This window comes from Phyllobates terribilis, unplaced genomic scaffold, assembly GCF_046119375.1.
Source record: "Phyllobates terribilis strain yellow unplaced genomic scaffold, ASM4611937v1 Scaffold_1__5_contigs__length_1240528914, whole genome shotgun sequence".
In the NCBI taxonomy this organism is placed as follows: Eukaryota; Metazoa; Chordata; class Amphibia; order Anura; family Dendrobatidae; genus Phyllobates; species Phyllobates terribilis.
Window position 1 is genome coordinate 65,816,911 of NW_027362761.1, and position 23,916 is coordinate 65,840,826.

Sequence of the window (23,916 nt, forward strand, 5' to 3'; positions counted from 1 at the left end):
ACAAAACCATTATTCCTAATTTGATCACTGTGAAACTGAATGTCAGATGGAATACTCTACTAATATACTAGACAGAATACACTTTCTTGTTCCCATTTTAGCAAAAATACAGGCCAGTGTATTAATAACTGCAAATGAGAGGAACCAGTAAGTGAAGGTATTAGACAGATATTTTTTTCCTTCGCATTGATAAAAACACTAATACAAAATAAAAAGCTTTCAAATATATTTTATTATTATTTAAAAAAGTCATAAACATTTCATTTTTTTTTTTTTTGCACAGACTTCAAAAACATTAACAAAAAGTCCTAATTAGTTGTTCCCTTTGATGTACTTCAATTAAGGCCCCAGTGTAAACTTAATTTTCCCTCCGTATCCTGGCTCCTTGTGCAGAGATACAACACTTAGCAGGTTTTACAGCTTCGATCTCTGGGGAAATAAAAATAACATTGAAGAGAAACTACTTCATGCCACCAATACAGCTCATGCGAACATTAGGATCCTCCTATGAGAAAGAAGAAAAGAAAAATTGGACTGTACACAAAATCTTTAGTACTAACAGTTGAAGGCATGTTAAAAAAAAAACAAAAAAAACTATAGAAACCATTTAAATTATTTGGAAAAAGTGGGAAGCCGTGTTGGGGTGAATTCACAAGTGGCAGATTTGTTTGAAAGTTTTGCCACTGTCCTATTCACCTGAATAGGGCGCCTACAGAAATCCATGTGCTTGCCACAAAACAATCCTATTCGGGTTAATGGAACAGATTTTCAAACTATAAATTTGCCATTTGAGACTATCCCCTTATGGTGACATTGACTTGCACGCAGCAGGTTCACAAATGTTGACGTAGTTTTCACTTAGTGTTTAGAAAATGGAAAGCTCCTTCAGGAGTGGTGGAGACAGTTTTCAGAAGCCTGTTCATGCCTCTTCTCGACTCCGTTCAAACAGCTGCTGTTGAAATATTCCATGAGAAATCTCCATGTACACTGTAGTCGCAGAAATAGGGGGAGGACATGAAAATGAGGGAGAATAAAAGTGGGTGTTTTTGCATTGTAACATAAGTTTAAGTCAACGTCTTTAGCTCGTTAGTCACATATCACAAAGATTTGACCAATGTGAGATTTAGTAGGTTCAAGCTTAGTGCAAGACGGTCCTCGGTCTCTATCAGCTTCTTCATTTGGGTTCTGGTTTGTCTTGCAGCAGTGGTATAATGGACTCCCATGCTGTAAGGCACTTAGGAAAGAGAATTAATGAAAGTGTGTTAACAAAAGACAACAGCATTGAAGGGGTTATCTCACAAACCAAATTGGTTCAGTTAAAGAGGACCTTTCACCAACTTTTGTCATGGTGAACTGGACACCGAATATAATTGGCGTTGCAGAGCAGAATCATTTTTTTTTTACTTTGCGTCTCCGTTGCAGAGATATTAGCAAGGTGTTTTGCACCTAAACAGTTTTTATTTTTTTAAGTCAAAGTGGACATTACCACAGAGATTTCACTGAGGGCATGTAGTCATTCCTTTTCGGACACTGACCAATCATAATCAGGCAGTAACACTGGGGAAAGAAGAACATGCCCCTTAAATATCTTAGAACAGATTCAGTGTGAGACATGTACTGCTAAACTTTCTGCTCGCCTCCCTGCAGAGAGATGACATATACTTGAGCTCAGCAGATCTGAGTGTGATAAACTGACAGCATTTGGCACTCATCTCTGGCTGTCAGTGTGGGGGGAGGAGTATCATTACAAATACTTCCAGTATCTATCCTCTGAAATTCAATAGAACTTTACTGCCGGGACCATATATACATTAAGAATACCAAAAAAGAAAACCAGAACAAAAAGATCAAGGCATACAATGTAACAAAATTAAAAAACCTTTAATGAATACATGGGTGGCACTGCAAAGACAGGCACTCACACTAAATATACACAAGTTATAATAAAAATTGTAATCACAGTTTGAGTCTCATGGACATGGAATAAAGTGCATAGTGGTAAGAGATCTGCACATCAACATCTATTTGATGCCCTTGTCGAAGGCTTACGCCGAAACGCGCGTCGGGGTAGATACCATACATGTCTCCTGGGAACGTAAGATGTGAGATCTTTGACTGCTACTTATTTCCTGAATGTATTCATTAAAATGTTTTTTTAAATTTTGTTACATTGTATACCTTGATCTCTTTTCGGTCGTGTTTTCTTCTTTGGTATTCTTGGTGATTTTTCCCGAATAGGTCCTGTCCAGTGAATAATATGTATGTATGTATGTATGTATGTATGTATGTATGTATGTACACGATAATTTATATGACAAGTCCTATACATTGTTTCACATCTTTCCAAGTATCTTATCCCATATACACATTAGTATTGCCAAAGCAAGTATAGTGCAGCCAACTCTATTGCTGGAGAGAAAAGATGAGAGCCGTTAATCACACTCCGGTCTGCAGTACTTCGACACATGTAATCACTCTGCAGTGAGGAAAGCAAGCTGTTATGTTAGGTTTTTAAGATATTGTAGGGGGGGGGGCTCGTTTTTTCACCCTTGTATGCGGATGTCTACGTATGATTGGCAGAGCTGGCAGCACTTTTAGAGAGGATATAGTAGAAGTGTTTGTAATAAGACTCAACTTCTGCAGTATTGCCCCATACCCCACAATGACTGCCAGAAATGAGAGATGAAAGCTGTTAGTTAATCACACTCAGGTCTGCTATACTCCAGGAAGTCATCACTTTGCAGTAAGGAAAGCAGACTGTTTGTCAATACATGTCTCACGCTGAGCCTGACCTATACTATTGTGAGGACACGCTCATCTATCCCCAGGGTGTTGCTCCCTGCTTATGAAAGAGGAAGAAGTACTCCCCCCAGTGAAATCTCTCTGGTAATGCGAATTGGACTAAAAAATGAACTGATTAAATACCAAAAAATTTTGATTGTTAAATTTCTCTCTGACCAGTTATTTTCTAGTCTTTCTTGTAAGTGCACTAAAGGAGTGATTTAAAATGTAGAAGTACAAACATAAAATCAGTTGCTAGTAGGTCAAAATGTTTCCAATGCAGTAATTCCCAACAATACTACCTTAGGGGGAACACTTGGCTAAGCAGACAACTAACCTCTAATGATTATTTCCCACCAATAACCACTTAATAATATGAGCGACAGCGTCACTTTGTGCAGAATGCTCCTGCAAATAACCAGGAATAACTTGTGATACCTTAATGTGAAGATTCATATTTGCATACCACTGCTGACCTACTGCAGGCGCAATCTCACATGTAATAAACGGCTAAACAATTTAAATTAGACATGTAGTTGTTCTACCTTTTCATAGAACTGAATGTTCTTGTCAGTCATTCCCATTAGCAGCTGGCGGAAATCTTGTCTCTTGTTATTTTGCCACCTTTCCATGTCAGCCTTTAAATCTGCGTTAAAGCATTCTACCTTGTCCTGGCACTTTTCTACCTCAGTTGGCACCTGACATCATAAAAGGGAAAAAGAAAATAATAAAACAAAAAAAAAATTAAGTAATTAAAAGACACAAACAAAGTAGTTTCTGGAAAAAATAGTATTAACACAGGTTATGGGCAAACAATCGCTTGTACACTACTGATAGCCATCAGGGTAGATCTTAAAAGGGAATTGTCACTAGGTTTTTGCTACTCCATCCGTGAACAGCATAATGTAGGGGCAGAAACCCCGATTCCATCAATGTGTCGCTTACTGGGCTGCTTGCTGTCATTTTGATAAAATCCCGGTTTTATCGGCTGCAGATCTACCAGTTATTTGAATGTTGAGCTCTGCATAACTCCGCCCACACCACTGATAGGCAGAAAGCTGTATAGTGTACACAGAAATCAGCCAATCAGTGGTGGGGGTGGGGTTATACAGAGCTCTTCAATATGCTTGACTACATGATAGTAGGTTAACTAGTCCTCTATTAATAATCTCCTGCTTGTTAAATCAGGGATTATATAAAAACTAGACTAAGCAGTCGAATAAATGATATATCGCTGGAAACAGAGTCTCTGTCGCTACATCATACTGCTCTCAGATTAGGTGGTAAAAACCTGGTGACAGAATTGCTTTAAACCCTTACTGTCGCAGCTAGTCTTCAACTTCCTGACCAAACCCCATTTTTTCAAATCTGACATGTGTCACTTTATGTGGTATTAACTATGGAATGCTTCTTCATATCTCAGTGATTCAGAGATTGATTTTTTTTTTTGCTTAACACAATGTACTTTGGTAATGGTCAATTTAGGTAAATGTGTTTGTTTTGCAGTTACTTATGAAAATAGCAAATTTTTCAAAATGTGTCAAATTTTAGATATTTTACAACTTTGCGATTTTATGCCCTTAAACCAGTCACACCACTGCTGCGTTTGAGTGAACGTACTTTGAAAAGCCGATCTGGTACTAGGATTCTCAGCTGACTAGTCCAATGCACTCCCTGGAGTAGAGAGACAAGTCTGAGCCAGTCCCTGGCGAGCGTTTCATAGTAAAAACATACCTGGCTGCAATCGGGCAGCCAGGGTCAGATTCAAGCTGCTTATGGTTCAGGCAGTATGGATCTGATGACTGGTTACCTTTAAAAATCCTTGTAAGAATTGGGGTATAATTAAGATTTCAAGATGAGCAGCTCAAGCTCAGGATGTAAAAACTTTCAAAAAGGATTATACAGCCAGTCTGATGAATGTATTATACAGATAGTCTTACAAGGAGTTTTAAAAGAAGTATAAAAAAAAGTCTCAACAAGTCTAGATCTATTTCATAATGTGTGCGATTTGTATTGTGGAATCATGGATTAACAGATCCACTTCAAACATAAAACTGACAGGCTGTTTTTTTGCCACCTTAACATATGAGCGAAGTAAAAAAATCATTCTTTTTAATGTCAAGAGTTAAATGAGCTAGTAAAAGCAGAAATAAAAAAAAAACAACTCACTCCTGTTTTCTCTTCTCGTTTCAAAGCTGCAGCTTCTAGTTTGGCTTCATATTCTGCTTGTACTTGATCCCTTTTCTTCAGAACATTCTAGAAATACAAGACATCTCATTTTTCACAGTGGTCAGATCTTAAGGTGTTGTAAATGTAACTGTCAAAAAAAAAATCCTGGAAACTCAGATGTTGATCTCAGTTATAGCCAGATTGGCCCCAGATGTGCATAATCAGGTAGGATCCATAAAGTAATAGGTGTTTCTATTCCATACCTTATAGCTGGAACATTGTCAAAGTGGGAGTGCTGCTATGTTCTTAAAAAGATATGCAAATCCCTCTGTCTGATAAATTAGGCCTTAAAGACCAGTAAAAAATAAATAAAATATAGATTATACATATACACACACCCTGGCTACACGGAGCTTACTTTAGACGGAGATACATTATGTTACATGACATGGATACACAGAACAGTATGCAGCAAGCCCCCACACCCACTCCAGTGATCGCTACAGACAGTTATGTCTACACAGATTGCAGGCCAATTTAGTGGAGTCCAGGACACTAACCAGACAATTTTTTTTTTCTGCGAGAGATTGAGAATTAGAGCAAAGGGAATCTGTCACCAGGTTTCTGCCATGTAATGTGAGAACAGTATGATTTAGGGCCATCAGCCTGATTATAGTGAAATCTGCACTATAATATGGCGCTCCTTCCATTCTGAGCTTTCCACTGTGCCTGTAAAGTAGTTCCCGATTACATGTAGGGTATTGGCACACTCAGGAGAAAATGAATGGTACAATTTTTTATGCAATTTCTCCTATTATCCCTTTTGAAAACTAAAAACTTGAGACCAAAGCAACATTTCAGTGGAAAAAAAAAATGGTAATTTTCCATTTACTCAGCCCAATGTTATACCATTTTGTGAATCGCCTTAAGGTTAAAAATGCTTACTACACCCCTAGATGAATTCCTCAAGACGTGTAGTTTCCAAAATGGGATCACTTGTGGGGGGGTTTCCACTGTTTAGGCACATCAGGGGCTCTGAAAATGCAGCATGGCGTCCGCTATCTATTCCAGACAATTTTGTTCTCCAACAATCAAATGGTGCTCCTTCCCTTCCGAGACCTGCTGTGCGCCCAAACAGTAGTTTCCACCCCATATGGGGTATCTGTGCACTCGGGAGAAATTGCACAACAAATTGTACAGTCTATTTTCTCCTGTTACACTTGTGAAAATGAAAAATTTGGGGCAAAACCAACATTTTGTGGGAAAAATGTATTATTTCATTTTCTAGGCTCAACATTATCAAATTCTGTGAAGCACCTGTGGATTCAAGGTGCTCATCACATCTCTAGATAACTTCCTTGAGGGGGTCTAGTTTCCAAAATGGGGTCACTTGTGCAGGGGGGGGGGGGGGGGTGTTCCATTGTTTAGGCACATCAGGGGCTCTGAAAAAACGCGACATGGCATCCACTATGTATTCCAGTCAATTCTGCGCTCTAAGAGTCAAATGGTGCTCCTTCCCTTCCAAGCCTTGCCATGTGCCCAAGCTGTAGTTTTCTGCATACTTAGGAGAAATTGCACAACACATTTCATGGCACATTTTCGCCTTGGGAAAAGGTAACATTTGAGGCTAAACCAACAATTTTTGTGGGAAAGTTAACATTTTCATATTTTCCCTTCACATTGCTTTAAATTCCTGTGAAGCATCTGAAGAGTTAATAAACCTATTGAATGTGGTTTTGAGCACATAGGAATCTCAGGCACGTCAAATGTGATTTGGTCCCGGAAAAAAAAAAAAAATTGTTGGAAAATTGCTGATCAATTTTTAACCCTTCTAACAAAAGAAAAAAAAATTATGGTTCAAAAAAAAGATTGATGTATTTTTTCACAAATAAAACAAAATATAGGACTAAGTTTACCACGAACATAAAGTACAATGTGTCATGGAAAAAAAAAAGCAAACAGTCTCAGAATCACAGATCCCTTGAGACGTTCCAGAGTTATTACCACATAAAGTGACACTGATCAGAATTGTAAAATTTGGCCTGGTTAGGAAGGTGAACACAGCCTTGGGGTTGAGGGTGCTAAACGGCACACAACTGAAGTCAGGGTCTCAGCCCCTATATCATGCTGTTCTCAGATAACGTAGCAAAAAGCTGCTGATAGTTGCACTTTAATAAAGCCTTTTCAGACCAAGTCATTAAAGAGGTTTTCCCCTATTTTTACATTGATAGCCTATCCTTAGAGAGGCCATCAATGTCTGACTGGCCAGGGTCCGACACCTAGCACCCTTGCCGATCAGATGGTGGCAGCAGCTGTGACTGGAAGTACCACTGATCCCAAGAACCTGGGACGCTGAAAAGTCCTGTCTGAATGGAGCAGAAGTCAACCATGCGCATCTCTGCTCCTTTTATTCTCAATAGGAGCCTAGAGATCGTTGTGGTAGTGGATAACTTCTCATCTCAGTATGAACCCTTTAACCCAAACTGTAATATTAATCACTTGTATGCAGATTCCCTCATGGTCTCATCTTGTGAAACTCTTACAGATATCATATTTGTAAGTTCAGACTTCAGTTGAGACATACATACATTATAGCGCAGTTTACAGTCAGCGAGTCTCACCTTCATAGACTCAGAGTAGAGGACATACTCTCGTAGTACTGGCAGGAAGTCCTCCGTCATGACTTCTGTTAGCTCCTCCAGGGCTGTGCTGCAGTTTCCAATGCAGGCAGACACTCCCTCCAGGGGCTCCTGCAGCTCCCCTTCTAGAGCACTCCATGTAGAATGGACTGGGCCATACTCTCGAAGCTCCACCAAGTACTCTAATATAGAGCAGTAAGTCAATCAGTGGCTAGTATGATCATTATTGTACTCCAAGACTTAATAGAATATTAAGGTAAAAGACAGAAAGCAGTGCTAGTGTTAGAACAGTAACAATACCAATTATACTGGGTGTTAATTGACAAGGCTGGTTACTTTACATGAAATGTCTGAGCAGTCAGTGCTTACATTTTGCAGCAAAAATAAATCCAGTCATACAAGCAAAGAATATTACAAAATTTAAAGGACGAAAGTTGTACACTTATGCAGTCGCTCAAACATTGCATATTGTAGGTCCCACTATTGCTGAATTTGTCTAAGTAATGTGATTACAAATCTTTCTTCAGGTATCTTTCCCTCCTCATTTAAACATGCCATCATAACCCCTTTACTTAAAAAGCCATCCCTCGAACAGAACTGCACTGCTAACTACAGACCTGTCTCTAACTTTCCTTTCATCTCTAAACTCCTGGAACGCTTGGTCCACTCCTGTCTAATCCGCTTTGTCTCAGATAACTCTTTTCGACCCTCTACAATCTGGTTTCCGCTCTTTACACTCTACTGAAACTGCCCTCACTAAAGTCTCTAATGATCTACTAACTGCTAAATCCAAAGGTCACTGCTCCCTGCTGATTCTCCTGGATCTCTCTGCCACATTTGACACTGTGGATCATCAGCTCCTCCTCACTATGCTCCGATCTATCGGGCTCAAGGAAACCGTTCTCTCCTGGGTCTCCTCCTATCTCTCTGACAGCTCCTTCACTGTATCTTTTGCCGGCTCCTCTTCCTCTCCTCGTCCCCTTACTATCGGAGTTCCACAGGGCTCAGTCCTAGGCCCCCTCCTCTTCTCTCTATACCCTGCCCCTATTGGACAAACAATAAGCAGATTTGGGTTCCAGTATCATCTCTATGCTGACGACACCCAATTATAGACTTCTTCCCTTGACATCACCCCTACCCTAATACAAAATACCAAGGATTGTCTGTCTGCTGTCTCTAACATCATGCCCTCCCTCTGTCTATAAACTGAATCTCTCCAAAATTGAACTTCTTGTGTATCTCCCCTCTACTAACCTAACTCTACCTAACATCGAAATTACCTTGGAGGGTTCAACCATAACCCCCAAGCAGCACGCCCGCTGCCTTGGGGTCATGTTCGACACTAACCTTTTCTTTACTCCCTATGTGATCACTCACTTGCTCTTGTCACCTGCATCTTAAAAACATCTCGAGAATCCGACCTTTTCTCACCTTTGAAACTGCTAAAACTCTTACTGTCGCCCTTATTCATTCTCATCTGGACTACTGCAACTCTCTTCTGATCGGTCTCCCTCTTACCAAACTTGATCCTCTCTAATCCGTCCTGAATGCGGCAGCCAGGGTTGTATTTCTGTCCAGCCGCTTCACTGATGCCTCCATCTTGTGCCAGTCATTACACTGGTTGCCCATTCGCTACAGGGTCCAACATAAACTCATTACGCTCACCCACAAAGCTCTCCACAGTTCTGCACAGCCTTATATCTCCTCTCTCATCTCTGTCTATCGCCCTACACGTGCCCTCCATTCTACAAATGACCTACGACTAAGATCCCCCATAATCCGAACCTCGAACCACGCACCTCCGTCTCCAAGACTTCTCTCGTGCTGCGCCAGTTCTCTGGAATGCACTACCCCAGACGATCAGACTGATCCCTAGCCACCACGTCTTCAAGCTCGCTTTAAAAACCTCTCTCTTTAAACAAGCCTACCACCTCAACTACTCCATAAACTAACGTTTCCCTCTCCTCTCCATCTAAATATTATTCAGAATCTGCTCCCTACTATTCATCCATCTCCACACCCTCCATGCACATGATAACTGCACTTTAACATACAGGCTGATGACCGGATCATGCAGCTTTATATGAAAATCCTTATTTATTATAATTGCCAGACCTGAAATAACAAGCACTTTTCACCTACTGTGTCCCCCCTATTCCCTTGTAGAATGTAAGCTTGCGAGCAGGGACCTCACTCCTAATGTAACTGCTTAAACGGTCTTAAATTGTATTGAACTTATTGTCTGTACATGTCCCCGCTTAATTGTAAAGTGCTGCGGAATATGTTGGCACTATATAAATAAAAATTATTATTATTATTATTTGTTGTCAGTGAACTTTCTATTCATTGGCAGCAAGACCTTCAGTGATAAAGAATTGAAAAATATTCTAAAAGCTGCCTAAACTTACTATACAGTAAGCTTTAGTCATATTAAAAAAATAAAAATAAAATGTAGGTCATTTAAAAATATCAGAAAAAAACATACCTACTTCCTCCTTGATAATGCGCTGTGCTATCCTATCAATGGTTCCAAGTTTCAGTGCAAATGTGTCCAAGTACTCGGTCATTGCTGAAAATTCCAGTGGTCGATTTCTTAGTTTGTAACCACTTGTCACATATCGCACAGAGTCCCCCATCTTGGAAAGCAAAGTGACACCCTGCTTTTTGTGGCTGTTCAGGTCCTAGGATCCAAAAATAACAGCATTTATTAAAAGGACTTCCCTTCAAACAATAAAATGGTACATCAGTCTCAGTCAAGTAATTCAAAACAAAATTTAAAGGGGGTATCTATTGCCAAAACCATTATAAAACAGCTGTATATATTGTAAAACAATAACAAAAAAACAAAAACAAAAACAGTACTTCCTTCCCAAGTGATCCAATGCAAAAGCTCCAGCGATCCTTCCGGACTTGTTTAAAGTGGTCAGCATGTTGTAGCCAATCAGTAGCTGTAGTTACCATATGCTGTACTACTGGAATCACCACTCAGCGATGGGAGCCATAATGCCCATATGATCGCTGCTAATTGACTGCAGTGGACACATACTGACTGCATGTACAGCACGGTGGCTCAATGGTTAGCACTGTTGCTTTGCAGCGCTGGGGGTCTAGATTCAAATCCCACCAAGGACAACATCTTCAAGGAGTCTGTATGTTCTCCCCGTGTTTGTGTGGGTTTCCTCCTCAATTCTGACCAGTGTCCCTTTACGAAGTAAAAACTCTGGAACACTTCAACGGATCCTAGCGATTCTGAGATTGTTTTTTCGTGACATATTGGGCTTCATGTTAGTATTAAATTTAGGTCGATAATATTTGCGTTTATTTGTGAAAAAATCAAAAATATGGGAAAAATTTTGAACATTTTGCAATTTTCAAATTTGGAATTTTTATTCTGCTAAACTAGAGAGTGATGTGACACAAAATAGTTAATAAATAACATTTCCCACATATCTACTTTACATCAGCACAATTTTTGAAAAAAAAAAAATTTTGGGTAGAAAGTTTGAAGGGTTCAAAGTTCATCAGCAAATTTTCTTTTTTCCAGCAAAATTTGCAAAGCCATTTTTTTTAGTGACCACATCACATTTGAAGTCCCTTTGAGGGGTGTACATGACAGAAAACACCCAAAAGTGACACCATTCCAAAAACTGCACCCCTCAAGCTACTCAAAACTACATTCAAGAAGATTATTAACCCTTCAGGTGCATCACAGGAACTAAAGCCACATGGAAGAAAAAAATGAACATTTTTATTTTTCTAACAAAAATTTTCTTTTAGCCTAAATTTTTTAATTTTCACATGGGTAACAGGATAAAATGCATCCTAAAATTTGTTGGTCAATTTCTCCTGAGTACACGGATACCTCATATGTGGTCATAAACCACTGTTTGGGCACACGGCAGGGCTCAGAAGGGAAGGAGCGCCATTTTACTTTTTGAATGGAAAATTAGCTCCAAAAGTCAAATTGCGCTCCTTCTCTTCTGAGCCCTGCCATGCGCCCAAACAGTGGTTTATGACCACATATGAGGTATCAGTGTACTCAGGAGAAATTGACCAACACATTTTAGGATGCATTTTATCCTGTTACCCATGTGAAAATTAAAAAATTTAGGCTAAAAGAAAATTTGTGTGAAAAAAAAAAAGTACTTTTTTGTTTTCACAGATCATTTTGTGAAGCACCTGGGGGTTCCAAGTGCTCACTATGCATCTAGATAGGTGCCTTGGGGGGTCTAGTTTCCAAAATGGGTTCACTTGTGGGGGAGCTCCACTTTTTAGGCACATTAGGGGCTCTCCAAACGCAACATGGTGTCCGCTAACAATTTGAGCCGATTTTCCATTCAATTTGTTTGCGGACACCATGTCCCGTTTGGAGAGCCGCTGTGTGCCCAAACATTGGAGCTCACCTACAAGTGACCCCATTTTGGAAACTAGACCCCCCAAGGCACCTATCTAGATGCATAGTGAGCACTTGGAACCCCCAGATCCTTCACAAATTAATCCGTAAAAATCAAAAAAGTGTTGTTTTTTTTTCCACTTTTTCATTTTTATGAATCAATTTGTGAAGCACCTGGGGGTTCCAAGTGCTCACTATGCATCTAGATAGGTGCCTTGGGGGGTCTAGTTTCCAAAATGGGGTCACTTGTGGGGGAGCTCCAATGTTTGGGCACACAGCGGCTCTCCAAAAGCAACATGGTGTCCGCTAACAAATTGTCGACTCAAATTGTTAGAAGACACCATGTTGCGTTTGGAGAGCCGCTGTGTGCCCAAACATTGGAGCTCCCCCACAAGTGACCCCATTTTGGAAACTAGACCCCCCAAGGCACTTACCTAGATGCATAGTGAGCACTTGGGACCCCCAGGTCCTTAGGAAATTAATCCGTAAAAATAAAAAAGTGTTTTTTTTTCACTTTTTCATTTTTATCAATCAATTTGTGAAGCACCTGGGGGTTCCAAGTGATCACTATGCATCTATATAGGTGCCTTGGGGGGTCTAGTTTCCAAAATGGGGTCACTTGTTGGTGAGCTCCAATGTTTGGGCACACAGGGACTCTCCAAACGCAAAGGGTTCCAATTTGTTAGCGGACACCATTGTGTAGTGCATGTCAGGTTGGTGTGCGGTGTGGTATATTGTAGTGCATACACCACACACACACACACACCAACCTGACATAGCCTCCTCAGCTGAGTACGCCCTAGACTGGGATGAGCGGGACTGGCAGGACATTTTGTGTGCTTTGTGCGTGTGTAAAAAAAAAAAAAAAAAAAAAAAAAAAAATATCAAAACTTTATTATAGTGTGAGTGTACGTGTGTGTGCTTGGTGTAACCTTCTGCAGTCACGTGTGGGGGCGGTCAGGCGTAGGGGCCGGTCAGGCGTAGGGGGCGGGTCAGGCGTAGCGGGCGGGTCAGGCGTAGGGGGCGGGTCAGACGTAGGGGGCGGGTCAGACGTAGGAGGGGGCTGAGGAGATGGAGGAGCCAGAAGCAGCAGCAAGGGGGGTGATCACTGGGGCAGGAGCCGGCAGCATCGGGGGGTGATTACTGGGGCAGAAAGGGGAGCAGGAGCTGGCAGGAGCAGGGGGCTGATTACTGGGTTTTCGGGGGGGGTGAACACTGGGGGAGGGGGTGATTATTAGAGATGAGCGTTGTTCTACTCGAACTGTTCGCCAATCTCAAATTCGAGCTGTTTTGGGCGGTGTTCGAGCCGTTCGGCGAACACGAACAATTTGAGAAAAATTCGGCTGTTCGAGGTTATGTTCGATAACTGTTCGTGCACCAAAATCATAACTGGATTTTTTCTCAGTAATGATGAAAATTAATGTTAATACGCAGTTTGAGTGTACAGCGGGGTGGGGGGAGGGGCAGGGGATGGATCTCTTCAGGAACAATGAAGATCTCCATTTTTTTTTCTCTTTCCCGCATTTGCAGTGGGGAGGTGCAATCTGTCAGCCTATCAGCAGCGCACACACGGAGCGAAGTGCTTTTTTTCACACAAGCAAGGGCATGTGTCATTGGCAGTGTATGTCACATGTCCTTGCCCTATAAGACCAAGCCATTTTCCCCGTCGCCACCATTTTCTCACTGCTGCAGCTGCGTGTTAGACGGCACCGCTGTTGCTGTGTGCGCTATACCTTGTTAATTTCAAGCCAATTTTCGCACAAATATACAGATAGCTTGGGAGTAGGGAATAGTTGTGATTGCAGTCCTTTTAAGGACTAGGTTACAGCATTTCCTACGACTTTTATCAGGGAGGTCTGTGCTCTTAAATAGATAGATTGTGGGAGTAAAGACTAATTGTAATTGGAGTCCTTTTCAGGACTAGGTTACATGAGTTCCTATCAGTTTTTGCCAGGCAGGTCTGTGCCAGTGCTGTGCAAGTTTTTTTCACAGCATTTGGCTGAATCTAGCAAAGCTAATCCTTTTTGGCCTATTGCAGAGTGTGTTAGTCAGTGGAGTAGCCTATCTGTGTTGCAAGATATAACACCTGTGTATAGAATACCAATTTTTTTACTGCACCTAGTGAAGTAAAATCTTTTGGGCATAGCATCATTCTATTAGTCCATCTATACTGACCTCCATCAGGTTGCAAACTGAATATAATTTTTTTCTGCATCTAGCTCTGAAAAAATATTTGGGCTTCTAGCAGTGTGTGGGACTTGGTCTATTAGTCCATCTATACTGACCTCCATCAGGTTGCAAATTAAAAATAATTTTTTTCTTCACTTAGCTCTGAAAAAATATTTGGGCTTCTAGCAGTGTGTGGGACTTGTTCTATTAGTCCTTCTATACTGACCTCCAGCAGGTTGCAAATTGAATATCATTTTTTTCTGCATCTAGCTCTGAAAAAATATTTGGGCTTCTAGCAGTGTGTGGGACTTGGTCTATTAGTCCATCTATACTGACCTCCATCAGGTTGCAAATTCAAAATAATTTTTTTCTGCATCTAACCCAGCCAATAGTTTTGGCCTAATACCACAGTTTGGCCACTCAGCTCTGCTCGGTTACCATCCATTGTTTTTTTGTGCAAACAACTCCAGAGTTGTGAATTAGTTAACCACCAAAATGAGTGGAAAAAGGCCTGCTGCTGGTGGAAAGGGGAATAGGCGTGTTGGGAAGGGGAAAAAAGGTTGTGTCCGTGGGGTAGGTGTTAAAGCAACAGTAACATCTGCAGAAGAAAGACCATCTTCCAGCCAAACTAAAATGTCTACTTCTTTTAGCGGACAATGTGATAAGATCCCTTTCTTACGGCCACGCCAATCGCTACAAATTCCAGATGAGGCACAAAAACAGCAGGTGCTTCAACGGATATCAAGTGCTCCTTTAAGTGGGCTCTCCTCCACATCAACTTCAACATCACAAATACTCCAGTCCTCAAAGGTGTCACCCCAATCGCACTTGCTTCCTCACAGCTCCCAAATCTCCAGCTGCTCGTCTGAGTATGAGGTAGAACAGATGGTTGAGTCTGCAGAGCTGTTTACTCATACTATAGCCTGGGAATCAGAGGTCGACTCCAGCGCTTCTGTGAATCCAGACGAGGAAATGATCTGCACTGATGCCCAGAATCTTTATGAGTCGGATCCAGGACCAGACGCAGAAGGTTCTGACCATAATGTAGACCCTCATTCCCAAACTGTAACTCCTGTTGGTGGAGACAATGAGGAAGACGATGATAAGACTCAAATACCTGATTGGAGCGACAACTTTAGTTTTTTGTCAGGGCAGGAACAGGTTGGCTCTGAGGACGACGGGTGTGATAACGCACAGGGTGATGATGATGAGGTCGGAGATCCCACTTACTGTCAACCCACAGTCAGCCAAGAGATGAGGTCAGCAGAGGAGGTGGAGGAAGATGCTAGTGACGACGAGGTCAGGTTGCGCCTTCCTGGACAGAGACGTAGTACTGGAAGCACGTCAACAACTGCATCCTCAAACAAACTCTGCCTCTCACCACAAGTCGTGGTGGCTCTTCAGGTCGCATGGGTGCTAAGCCTTGCATAGCCTGGGCATTTTTTCAGATCGATAAAGATGACCCAACTCGTGTTATCTGTAACATTTGTCAGCAAAAGCTAAGTAGAGGCCAAAAAATACATAGTTTGAGTACTTCATGCATGAACCGGCACATGGACATGAAGCATAAGTTGCAGTGGGAAGCTCAGTGTGCTACAATGCGGCCTAGCCGGCCGGGCCAATCACCGTCTGCCATATCTTGTGCATCCGCGGCCTCTTCATCCTCTGTGACTGGGGGGACAGCAGTCACACCTGTTTTGGGGCGCAGACCTGCCACCTCTTTACCCGCAACAGCCAGCGTGATTGGCAGGTCATCATTTTCTTTGGAGGTGGTAACACCAGCTGGTGTTGAGCGCTGTCCGACATAGATAGCACCACCTTTGGATCAAGGCAACCTAACATGTCCGCCTGCATCTTCCTCACAGACCGGCAGTTTGCCGGGGACACCCTTATCAACCCCGTCTAAGCACAATAGCCAGCCCTCGGTCCCTCAGATGTGGACAAGTAAAAGACCATTTCCTCCTAGCCATGAGAAAGCTAAGAGGTTGAATTTCACCATCTGCAAGCTCTTGGCTACAGAAATGCTGCCTTTCCGCCTGGTGGACACAGAGGATTTTCGAGACCTTATGTCCGTCGCAGTGCCCCAGTACCAGATGCCCAGTCGGCACTACTTCTCAAAGAAAGGTGTGCCTGCGCTCCACCAGCATGTCGCACACAACATCACCGCTTCTTTGAGAAACTCTGTGTGTGACAGGGTGCATTTCACCACAGACACTTGGACGAGTAGGCATGGACAGGGGCGTTACATGTCGCTGACTGGGCACTGGGTAACTATGGTGACAGCAGGACAAGGGGCTGCTGTCCAAGTCTTGCCGTCCCCACGAGTTGTGCGTCAATCCTCTTTATGTCAAAGTTCCTCCACTGCTTCTGCCTCCTCAACCTCCTCTCGGTCTTCCACCTGCACCCAAAGCCTGTCTGGTCATGCCACAAGCTTTCTAACTGCGCAGAAGGGATCCTGCACACCTCCTTACTATGCTGGCAGTAGGGCTCAACGTCATCAGGCGGTTTTTACATTGAAATGTCTGGGAAATGTGAGTCACACAGCTGAGGAGTTGTGGTCAGCTCTGGAGAACCAATTTCATGAATGGTTGTCTCCACTGGACCTGAAACCAGGGAAGGCCGTGTGCGACAATGCTGCAAACCTGGGTGCGGCCCTTCGCCGGGGCAATGTCACACACGTGCCTTGTATGGCTCACGTGTTGAACCTGGTTGTCCAGCAATTTTTAGCCCACTATCCCAGACTAGATGGCCTTCTGCAGAGAGCACGGTCGCTGTGTGCTCACTTCCGCCGTTCGCATCCCGCAGCTCAGCGACTTACATCTCTACAGAAGTCGTTGGGCCTGCCACTTCACCGGCTAAAATGCGATGTGCCTACCCGGTGGAATTCAACTCTGCACATGTTGCAGCGACTGTGGCAGCACCGACAAGCCCTGGTGCAATACGTTCTGACGTATAGCCTGGGCCAACGAGATTCAGAGGTGGGGCAAATCACGCTGGAGGAGTGGTCTCAGATCAGGGACCTATGCACCCTTCTGCACAGTTTTGAAATGGCGACGAAGATGTTTAGTGCTGACAATGCCATTATCAGCATGACTATTCCGGTGATTTAAATGCTGGAGCACATGTTAAACAGAATTCGGAGTCAGGTGGTGGCACAAGAGGAGGTGGAGGAAGTAGAAGAGGAGGAGTTGTATGCGGAAGGGCTAACATCTGCAAGGTCCAGACGGTCGGCAGCACCAAGGCGGCAGGCATGTGAGGGTGGGGGAGATGGTTTTACCAGGGCGCATGGTAGCAGCCAAACTAGTGAGGAAGGTGCAGGAGCCCAGGAAGAAGTGGAGGACGAACTGATGGAAGACTCATCAGATGAGGGAGACCTTGATCACATTTCTGTTGTGCGAGGTTGGGGGGAGAGGACAGAGGAAGGAAGCATGATTGTTACCTCGCCACCAACACAACAGGGACTTGGTGCTCCTGGATGCGCAACACACATGAGTGCCTTCTTGCTGCACTACCTGCAACATGACCCTCGAATTGTGAGAATTAGAAATAATCCTGACTACTGGGTTGCCACACTGTTAGATCCCCGGTACAAAAGTAAATTTGCAGAAATTATTCCTGCCATAGAAAGGGATGCACGCATGCAGGAGTATCAGCAGAGACTGTTGCAGAATCTTACATGTGCTTTTCCACAAAATACCAGTGGTGCACGTAGTGAATCTCACAGTTCCAACTTGCCAACCGTGGGACCGTCAAGTGTTCAGCACTCAAACCGTAACAGAACCACAGTATCTGCTGGTAACATCAATTTTGCGGAATCATTTCACCACTTTTTTAGCCCATCCTTTGCAAGGCCACAGGAGACAAGAAGTCTGACACATAGTCAACGCCTAGAGACGATGGTACAGGAGTATCTCCAAGTAAACATTGAAGCCACGACTGTGTCACTGGACCCTTGCTCTTTTTGGGCTTCCAATCTGGATAAATGGCCGGAGCTAGCCACTTACGCCTTGGAGATCTTGTCATGCCCCGCAGCCAGCGTTCTGTCTGAACGTGTGTTCAGCGCTGCTGGTGGTGTGCTGACAGATAAGCGCACGCGGCTCTCCACTGATAATGTAGACAGACTCACGTTCATAAAGATGAACAAATCATGGATCCGAAACGACTTTTCTACCCCTGTGTCATCCTGGGGAGAGTAAAAGCTTGATGATTGGTTAAAATCACCCTACCAACCGTTTTAAGCTTTCAAATTACTAATCATGTTTATCTGTATCTTGACTGGAAAATAATTTGGGCTTTGTAGCAGTGTGCAGCACTGATCCTATTAGGCCATCTATACTAAAGCTTCACCAGATTTAAAATTAAAAATAATTTTTAGCTGCATCTAGCCCGGAAAATAATTTTGGGGCTCCGAGATGCGCAAGGCACATAAGTGCCTTCTTGCTGCACTACCTGCAGCATGACCCTCATATTGTCAGAATTCGAAGTAATCATGACTACTGGGTTGCCACACTCTTAGATCCCCCAAACTTTTCGATCAACCTTTTCATTTTAATAAAGACCAAAAAAATGGTCATTTTTGAAATTATAAGCATTAGCAGGTTGTTAGAAACTGAAATCAAACAGTTTTCAACTCAAAACTTTATTCTAGGTGATGTTACATTTTCACATAGGACCCCTTGTTCGAAAGGAGCTTCTGAACTCTCTCGTCCATTGAATTTGTCAGGTTTTGGATGGTTTCTGCTTCAATTGTTTTGCATGAGGACAGAATACCCTGCCAGAGCTGTTGCTTAGATGTGAACTGCCTCCCGCCATCATAGACACTCCTTTTAATGATGCTCCAAAGGTTCTGAATGGGGTAGAGGTCAGGGGAGCATGGGGGTCACACCATAAGTTTGTCCCCTTTTATGCCCATATCAGCCAGAGATGCAGATGTTTTATGTGCAGCATGAGATGGTGCATTATCATGCAGAAAAATGATCTTGCTGTGAAATACACGGTTCTTCTTCTTGAACCATGGCAGGAAGTGCTGTTTGAGAAAATCCACATACATTATGGAGTTCATCTTTAGCGCCTTCAGGGATCCTAAAGGGGCCGACAATCTCTCTCCCCATGATTCCAGCCCAAAACATTACTCCACCTCCTCCTTGTTGGCGCTGTAGCCGTGTTTGCGTGGGGTGTCCATCAACCAGCCATCCTCCACTCCATCCATCTGGACCATCGAGCGCTGCACGGCACTCATCCGTGAACAAAACAGTTTTGAAATCAGTCTTCATGTAATGTTTGGCCCACTGGAGCCGTTTCTGCTTGTGTGAAGTGGATAGAGGAGGTCGACAGGATGGCGCATGCACAGCTGCAAACCTCTGAAGGACCCTGCATCTTGTTGTTCGGGGGACGTTGGAGGCACAAGCAGCTTCAAAAACTTGTCTGCTGCTATGACAAGGCTTTTTTGCCGCTGCTCTTTCAACCTGACGTAATTGCCTGTAGGAAAGAGTCCTCAATTTGCCCTTATCAGCACGCACACGTGTGTACTGTGAATCAGCTACATACTTATTGATTGCCAAGACACTTCATCCTGATCATCGCACAATGTTGATTGTAGTCATGCCTTGACCTAAACACTCCACAATTTGTTGCTTCTCAGCAGCCGACACATCCTTTTTCTTTCCCATTTTGGCAGAAAATGTAGGCTGCTTAATAATGTGAGAGAGCCTTCTTAAGTAGTCTTGCCTTTCATTGGACACACCTGCCAAACTAATTAGCACAGGTGTCTGCAATTGCTTACAGTGATATAAAGAGCCCTGACACACATCACCATCAATGAGTTTAACTGACAAACAAACAAATTCTTCCCTTATCACTCCTAAACACTTTTTGTATAATAATTTGGAACGCAGTGTACATGTGCTTTTCCACAAAACACCAGTGGTTCACGTAGTGAATCTTACAGTTCTAACTTGCCAACCGTGGTCTGTATGGAGTTGTTCAATAAAGGGCCCAAAATTAAGATAACATAGATGGGAGAGGTCTCTATGAATAGGAATTCCTAAGTATTTGATACCCTGTGAGGGCCAGGCAAAGGGAAAGTTGGACTGGATGGAATCCTATATGGATTTGGGGAGGGAGACATCGAGGGCCTCAGACTTCGCTGCATTGATTTTAAAATTTTACCATGTAACAAAGTGATCTATTTCAGCCATAACAGCATGGATGGATATATGTGATTGAGTGATATATACTAGGACATCATCAGCAAATAGAGAGCACTTGTACTCGGTGCCTCCCACCTCAATCCACCTAATATTGGGGTTATGGCGAATTGATGAGAGCAGGTGCTCCGTCACTAGGATGTATAAGAGAGGGGACAGAGGACATCACTGCCTTGTCCCATTGGTGATTGTGAAAGGTGATGAAAATGTTCTGACGCACCCCCTGGGCCTTGGGACACCCGGAGCCGGACCCTTTTTGGTGGATGCTGGTGGTTGTAGTCTTCGTGGCGGCGACCCAGTTCCGTGGCTCAGGGCGGTCAAACCAGTGGCGGAACTATTTATGTGGTTTTGATGTTTAAATGTCCGACTACGCCACCCGTGGATTGCGGTCAGAGTGAACCGCCGCTACAGGGCAGACCACTGAGGCTGGTGTTGTGGGTGCAGCAGAGCGTAGCATAACTCCCCACGGGAGGAGTATAGCCTCAGGGCAGTGTATGCGGAGGATGGGGGTGATGGTGCAGGGCAGCAGCAGTAACGACACGGAGTCAGTGATGCAGTTCAGGGCCTTTACTCACAGTTCTTATTATCCAGACCACGTCTGCAGGTAACGGCTGCCCACGTCGTACTGTGCTCACCAGGTGAGGGGCTCAGACAACTCCCAGATAACTTTGGAGCACTTCACAGGACCCCCTTTGTGTGTCCTTTGTCTGGCCTTTCTTACCAACACTTCTGTCCGGCTGCCTCGGGCCTCCTCTTGGTAAACTTGGCGCCAGTTTCCCTGACCCTATGTGGTGCCTTCCTAGCGGGTGTAGCGAGGGGCTGCGCCACATAAAATGTCAGAGCCTCCGGTTTCTAGCTGAGGGTCGTTTCCTGCCTCCACTAGTTCGGGGACCGGTCTCCCCCTTTGGCCTGACCCCTCCACGCAGGTGGATTCGGGCGTGCGGTGGCGACTCGCCCGTCCGCACCCCTGGGATCCCTTCATTCCTCGTTCCTGGAGCCTTCTCCGCTCCTCTTCCTTCCTTCTCCCTCTTCCAGGCCTGGGCCTCTGTTACTAGGCCCGCCTCCGGAGCAGAGCTCATGCAGAGCCCCTGCTCCCTGCCACTTCTGCTCAGACTTCTCTGCACTGAACTAAGATGGTGCCCACCTTTTATACTCTCTTCTCAATGCACCCAGGAACTGCTTCCTCCCTGCTCCTGCACTACAGGGTTCCCCTTCCTCAGTGTTCCCTCCCCCCACTCCAGCCAGGGACAGGGACTGTCGTGCCCATCTCAGGGGCATATTGGTCGCCCTGCCCCACGGCAATGTGGTGTAATGCATGCAGGTGTCGGGTCCTGATCCACACTCCATCCTTACCTGAGAGTGAGATATCACACCTCTGGGTGAGGTGCAATACGTCTGTAGCAACCGAGCCCTCAGGGTGCTACAGTTCCATTTATCTTCAGCCTAGGTGACGTATTGCGATACAGGGCCGTGATTTTGGCTATAAAAGGGTCCCCTAGACCCCTACCCCAAGCTTTTTAAGAGAATCATATATGGCGTGCCAGGAGACTCTATGGAATGCTTTCTCAGCATCCAACGAGAGTATCTAATTACAAATTTTTAACTGCATCTAGCCCAGGAAATACTTTGTGCCTAGTAGCAGTGTCTGCTAGTCAGCGGATTATCACGGCTGTTAAGCAAGCTACACCACCTGTAGTTTAGACACTTAATTTTTTCAAAGGAAATGCTTCGGGACCATGGGATACTTAGTGAAGAGCATCAGGAGGCACCCCAAGGCATAGGGGCTGGGACTGGCAGTAGGATGCCTTGCGGTGGACAGCCGAGCTCGATCCTTATAAAAGCTTTTTAACTGCAGCAGCTTTAGTGGACGCTACTGGAGCTGGAATTACCGCGGCTGCTGGCATGAGACTTGCCCTCCAATAGATCCTTGTAAATGGATTTAAAGTGTATTCATTCAAATTAGAGAGACAATTTAAATTAAAAAGCTTAGAGCTGCCTCCACCACAGGGGGGCTCGCTCGACCCACCAGCGGACAGGCACCAGTATTGGGAGAGGGGGGCTGGCCATCAGGGTTCACCGCGGCTCTGGCACAAACCCGGCGACACGGAGGTGGCACGGGCAGTAGCGGACTGGCCGTGTCGGCTTCTCACTTTTTGGATTTTAGAAGGGCATGACATGCCTATATCTGTGTCTCCCCCTCCTTTTACTCCTCCACCTCTTTTATTTTCGCATGACTATATGTACTTGTCACTTTTCCATGTGTTAGTTATGTCTTCTGAGCAGTTTGTCAGCTTTTGGACACCTTTGAAGGTGTTTTCTATGTGTTTCTATGTGTTTTTGTTTGCCTGCCATTGGTTTTAACGGTGTTCGAAGGTGTTCGACGAACAGTTCGGCGAACAGTTCGGCGAACACACGGGTGTTCGACGAACCGAACCGAACTCGAACACTACGGGGGTGGCTCAACACTAGTGATTATTGGGAGGTGGGGGGTGATATCACTGGGACTGGGGGATGGTGGGTTTGATCACAGGAGCAGGGCATTTACGCTGAGCCTGCTGCTGCTGTGATCACAGTCCACCGGCTGTCAGAAGGAGAGCAGCAGCCGGTGGATGAAGACGTGGGAGAGGGAGCGGAGGTCGGGGTGCAGGTATGAAAGTGGAGGGGGGGGTGGAGAGGGGGGCGGGGGTCGGGGGGAGTGGCGGCAATACTTACCGCTGATCAGCGGTGGTGGCGGCAGACGCGATCCACAGGGTCCACAGTAGGGGGTCCACAGCAGGGGGTCCACAACAGACGATCTAGGGTTGGGAAGGTGCTGGGAGGTTTCAGCCATCCCTCCATATCTGAGGGCTAGTATCCATGTGACGCTAGCCCCCCAATCAGATCTGGGGGGAGGGGGGGAACAGAGGTGACACTCCCCCCAGCCAATGGCTGATGCTGTAAGCATCAGGCAATGCCCAGATTTAAATATTACACCAATTTTCATTGGTGAAATATTTAATTCATACCGATTGGCAGTTTCACTAAAAGTGAAAATGAAACAGCCAATCGGAGGGGTCCCAGGCACGGGGGGGTTAATCCACCCCCCGGGGGGTCGACTTCAGGATGTCCAGTTGCAGTAGCAACTGTGACACCTGAGCGACCCCGCTCGCAGGCGCTGCAGAGGCTCTTTCCCTCCATGTCACAGACGCTGTGACATGGGTCGGGAACGAACTGTTTTCCATGTCACAAACGGTGTGACACGGGTTGGGAAGGGGTTAAATTGCAAGTTGGGATAACTGATTCTTGCTTGCCAGGGCTGGTACGCTCCTGATTGATAGCTCTGGTTGCAATTCTGCCCAAAACTGTGGATCTGGCCAGCCTTAGTGCCCCTGCATTCATATAGCAGCCTCAGCGTGCAGACAGCTGTAGAGCAGCACTTACAAGCTCTTTTCTATAGAGCTTGTAAGCATTGTGTTCTATGCTTTGTAGACTGGCCACCACTAGATAGACTGCACCTGTAAACAATAAAACTAAAAATCCTTACAGGGGCAGTACCCTGAAACACAGTGTCTGCAAATTG

The 23,916-nt window shown here is 44.5% G+C and overlaps 1 protein-coding gene across 5 annotated transcripts in view; it reads right to left on the minus strand.

The window, feature by feature from the left end:
• Positions 1–213: 213 nt before the first annotated feature.
• The window catches only part of SNX30 (sorting nexin family member 30), a 65,922-nt gene continuing 42,219 nt past the window's right edge, over positions 214–23,916 (minus strand). For 3 of the 5 annotated variants that reach the window (XM_073663283.1, XM_073663313.1, XM_073663322.1), the window contains 5 exons: positions 10,075–10,270; positions 7,572–7,771; positions 4,951–5,037; positions 3,327–3,479; positions 214–1,234 (listed from right to left, as the gene is read on the minus strand). In XM_073663283.1, the coding sequence (XP_073519384.1) occupies positions 1,175–1,234; positions 3,327–3,479; positions 4,951–5,037; positions 7,572–7,771; positions 10,075–10,270 (696 nt within the window). In that variant the 3' untranslated portion in view covers positions 214–1,174. The remainder of the gene's footprint in view (positions 1,235–3,326; positions 3,480–4,950; positions 5,038–7,571; positions 7,772–10,074; positions 10,271–23,916) is intronic. The other 2 variants (XM_073663294.1, XM_073663304.1) reach the window with 2 other exon arrangements.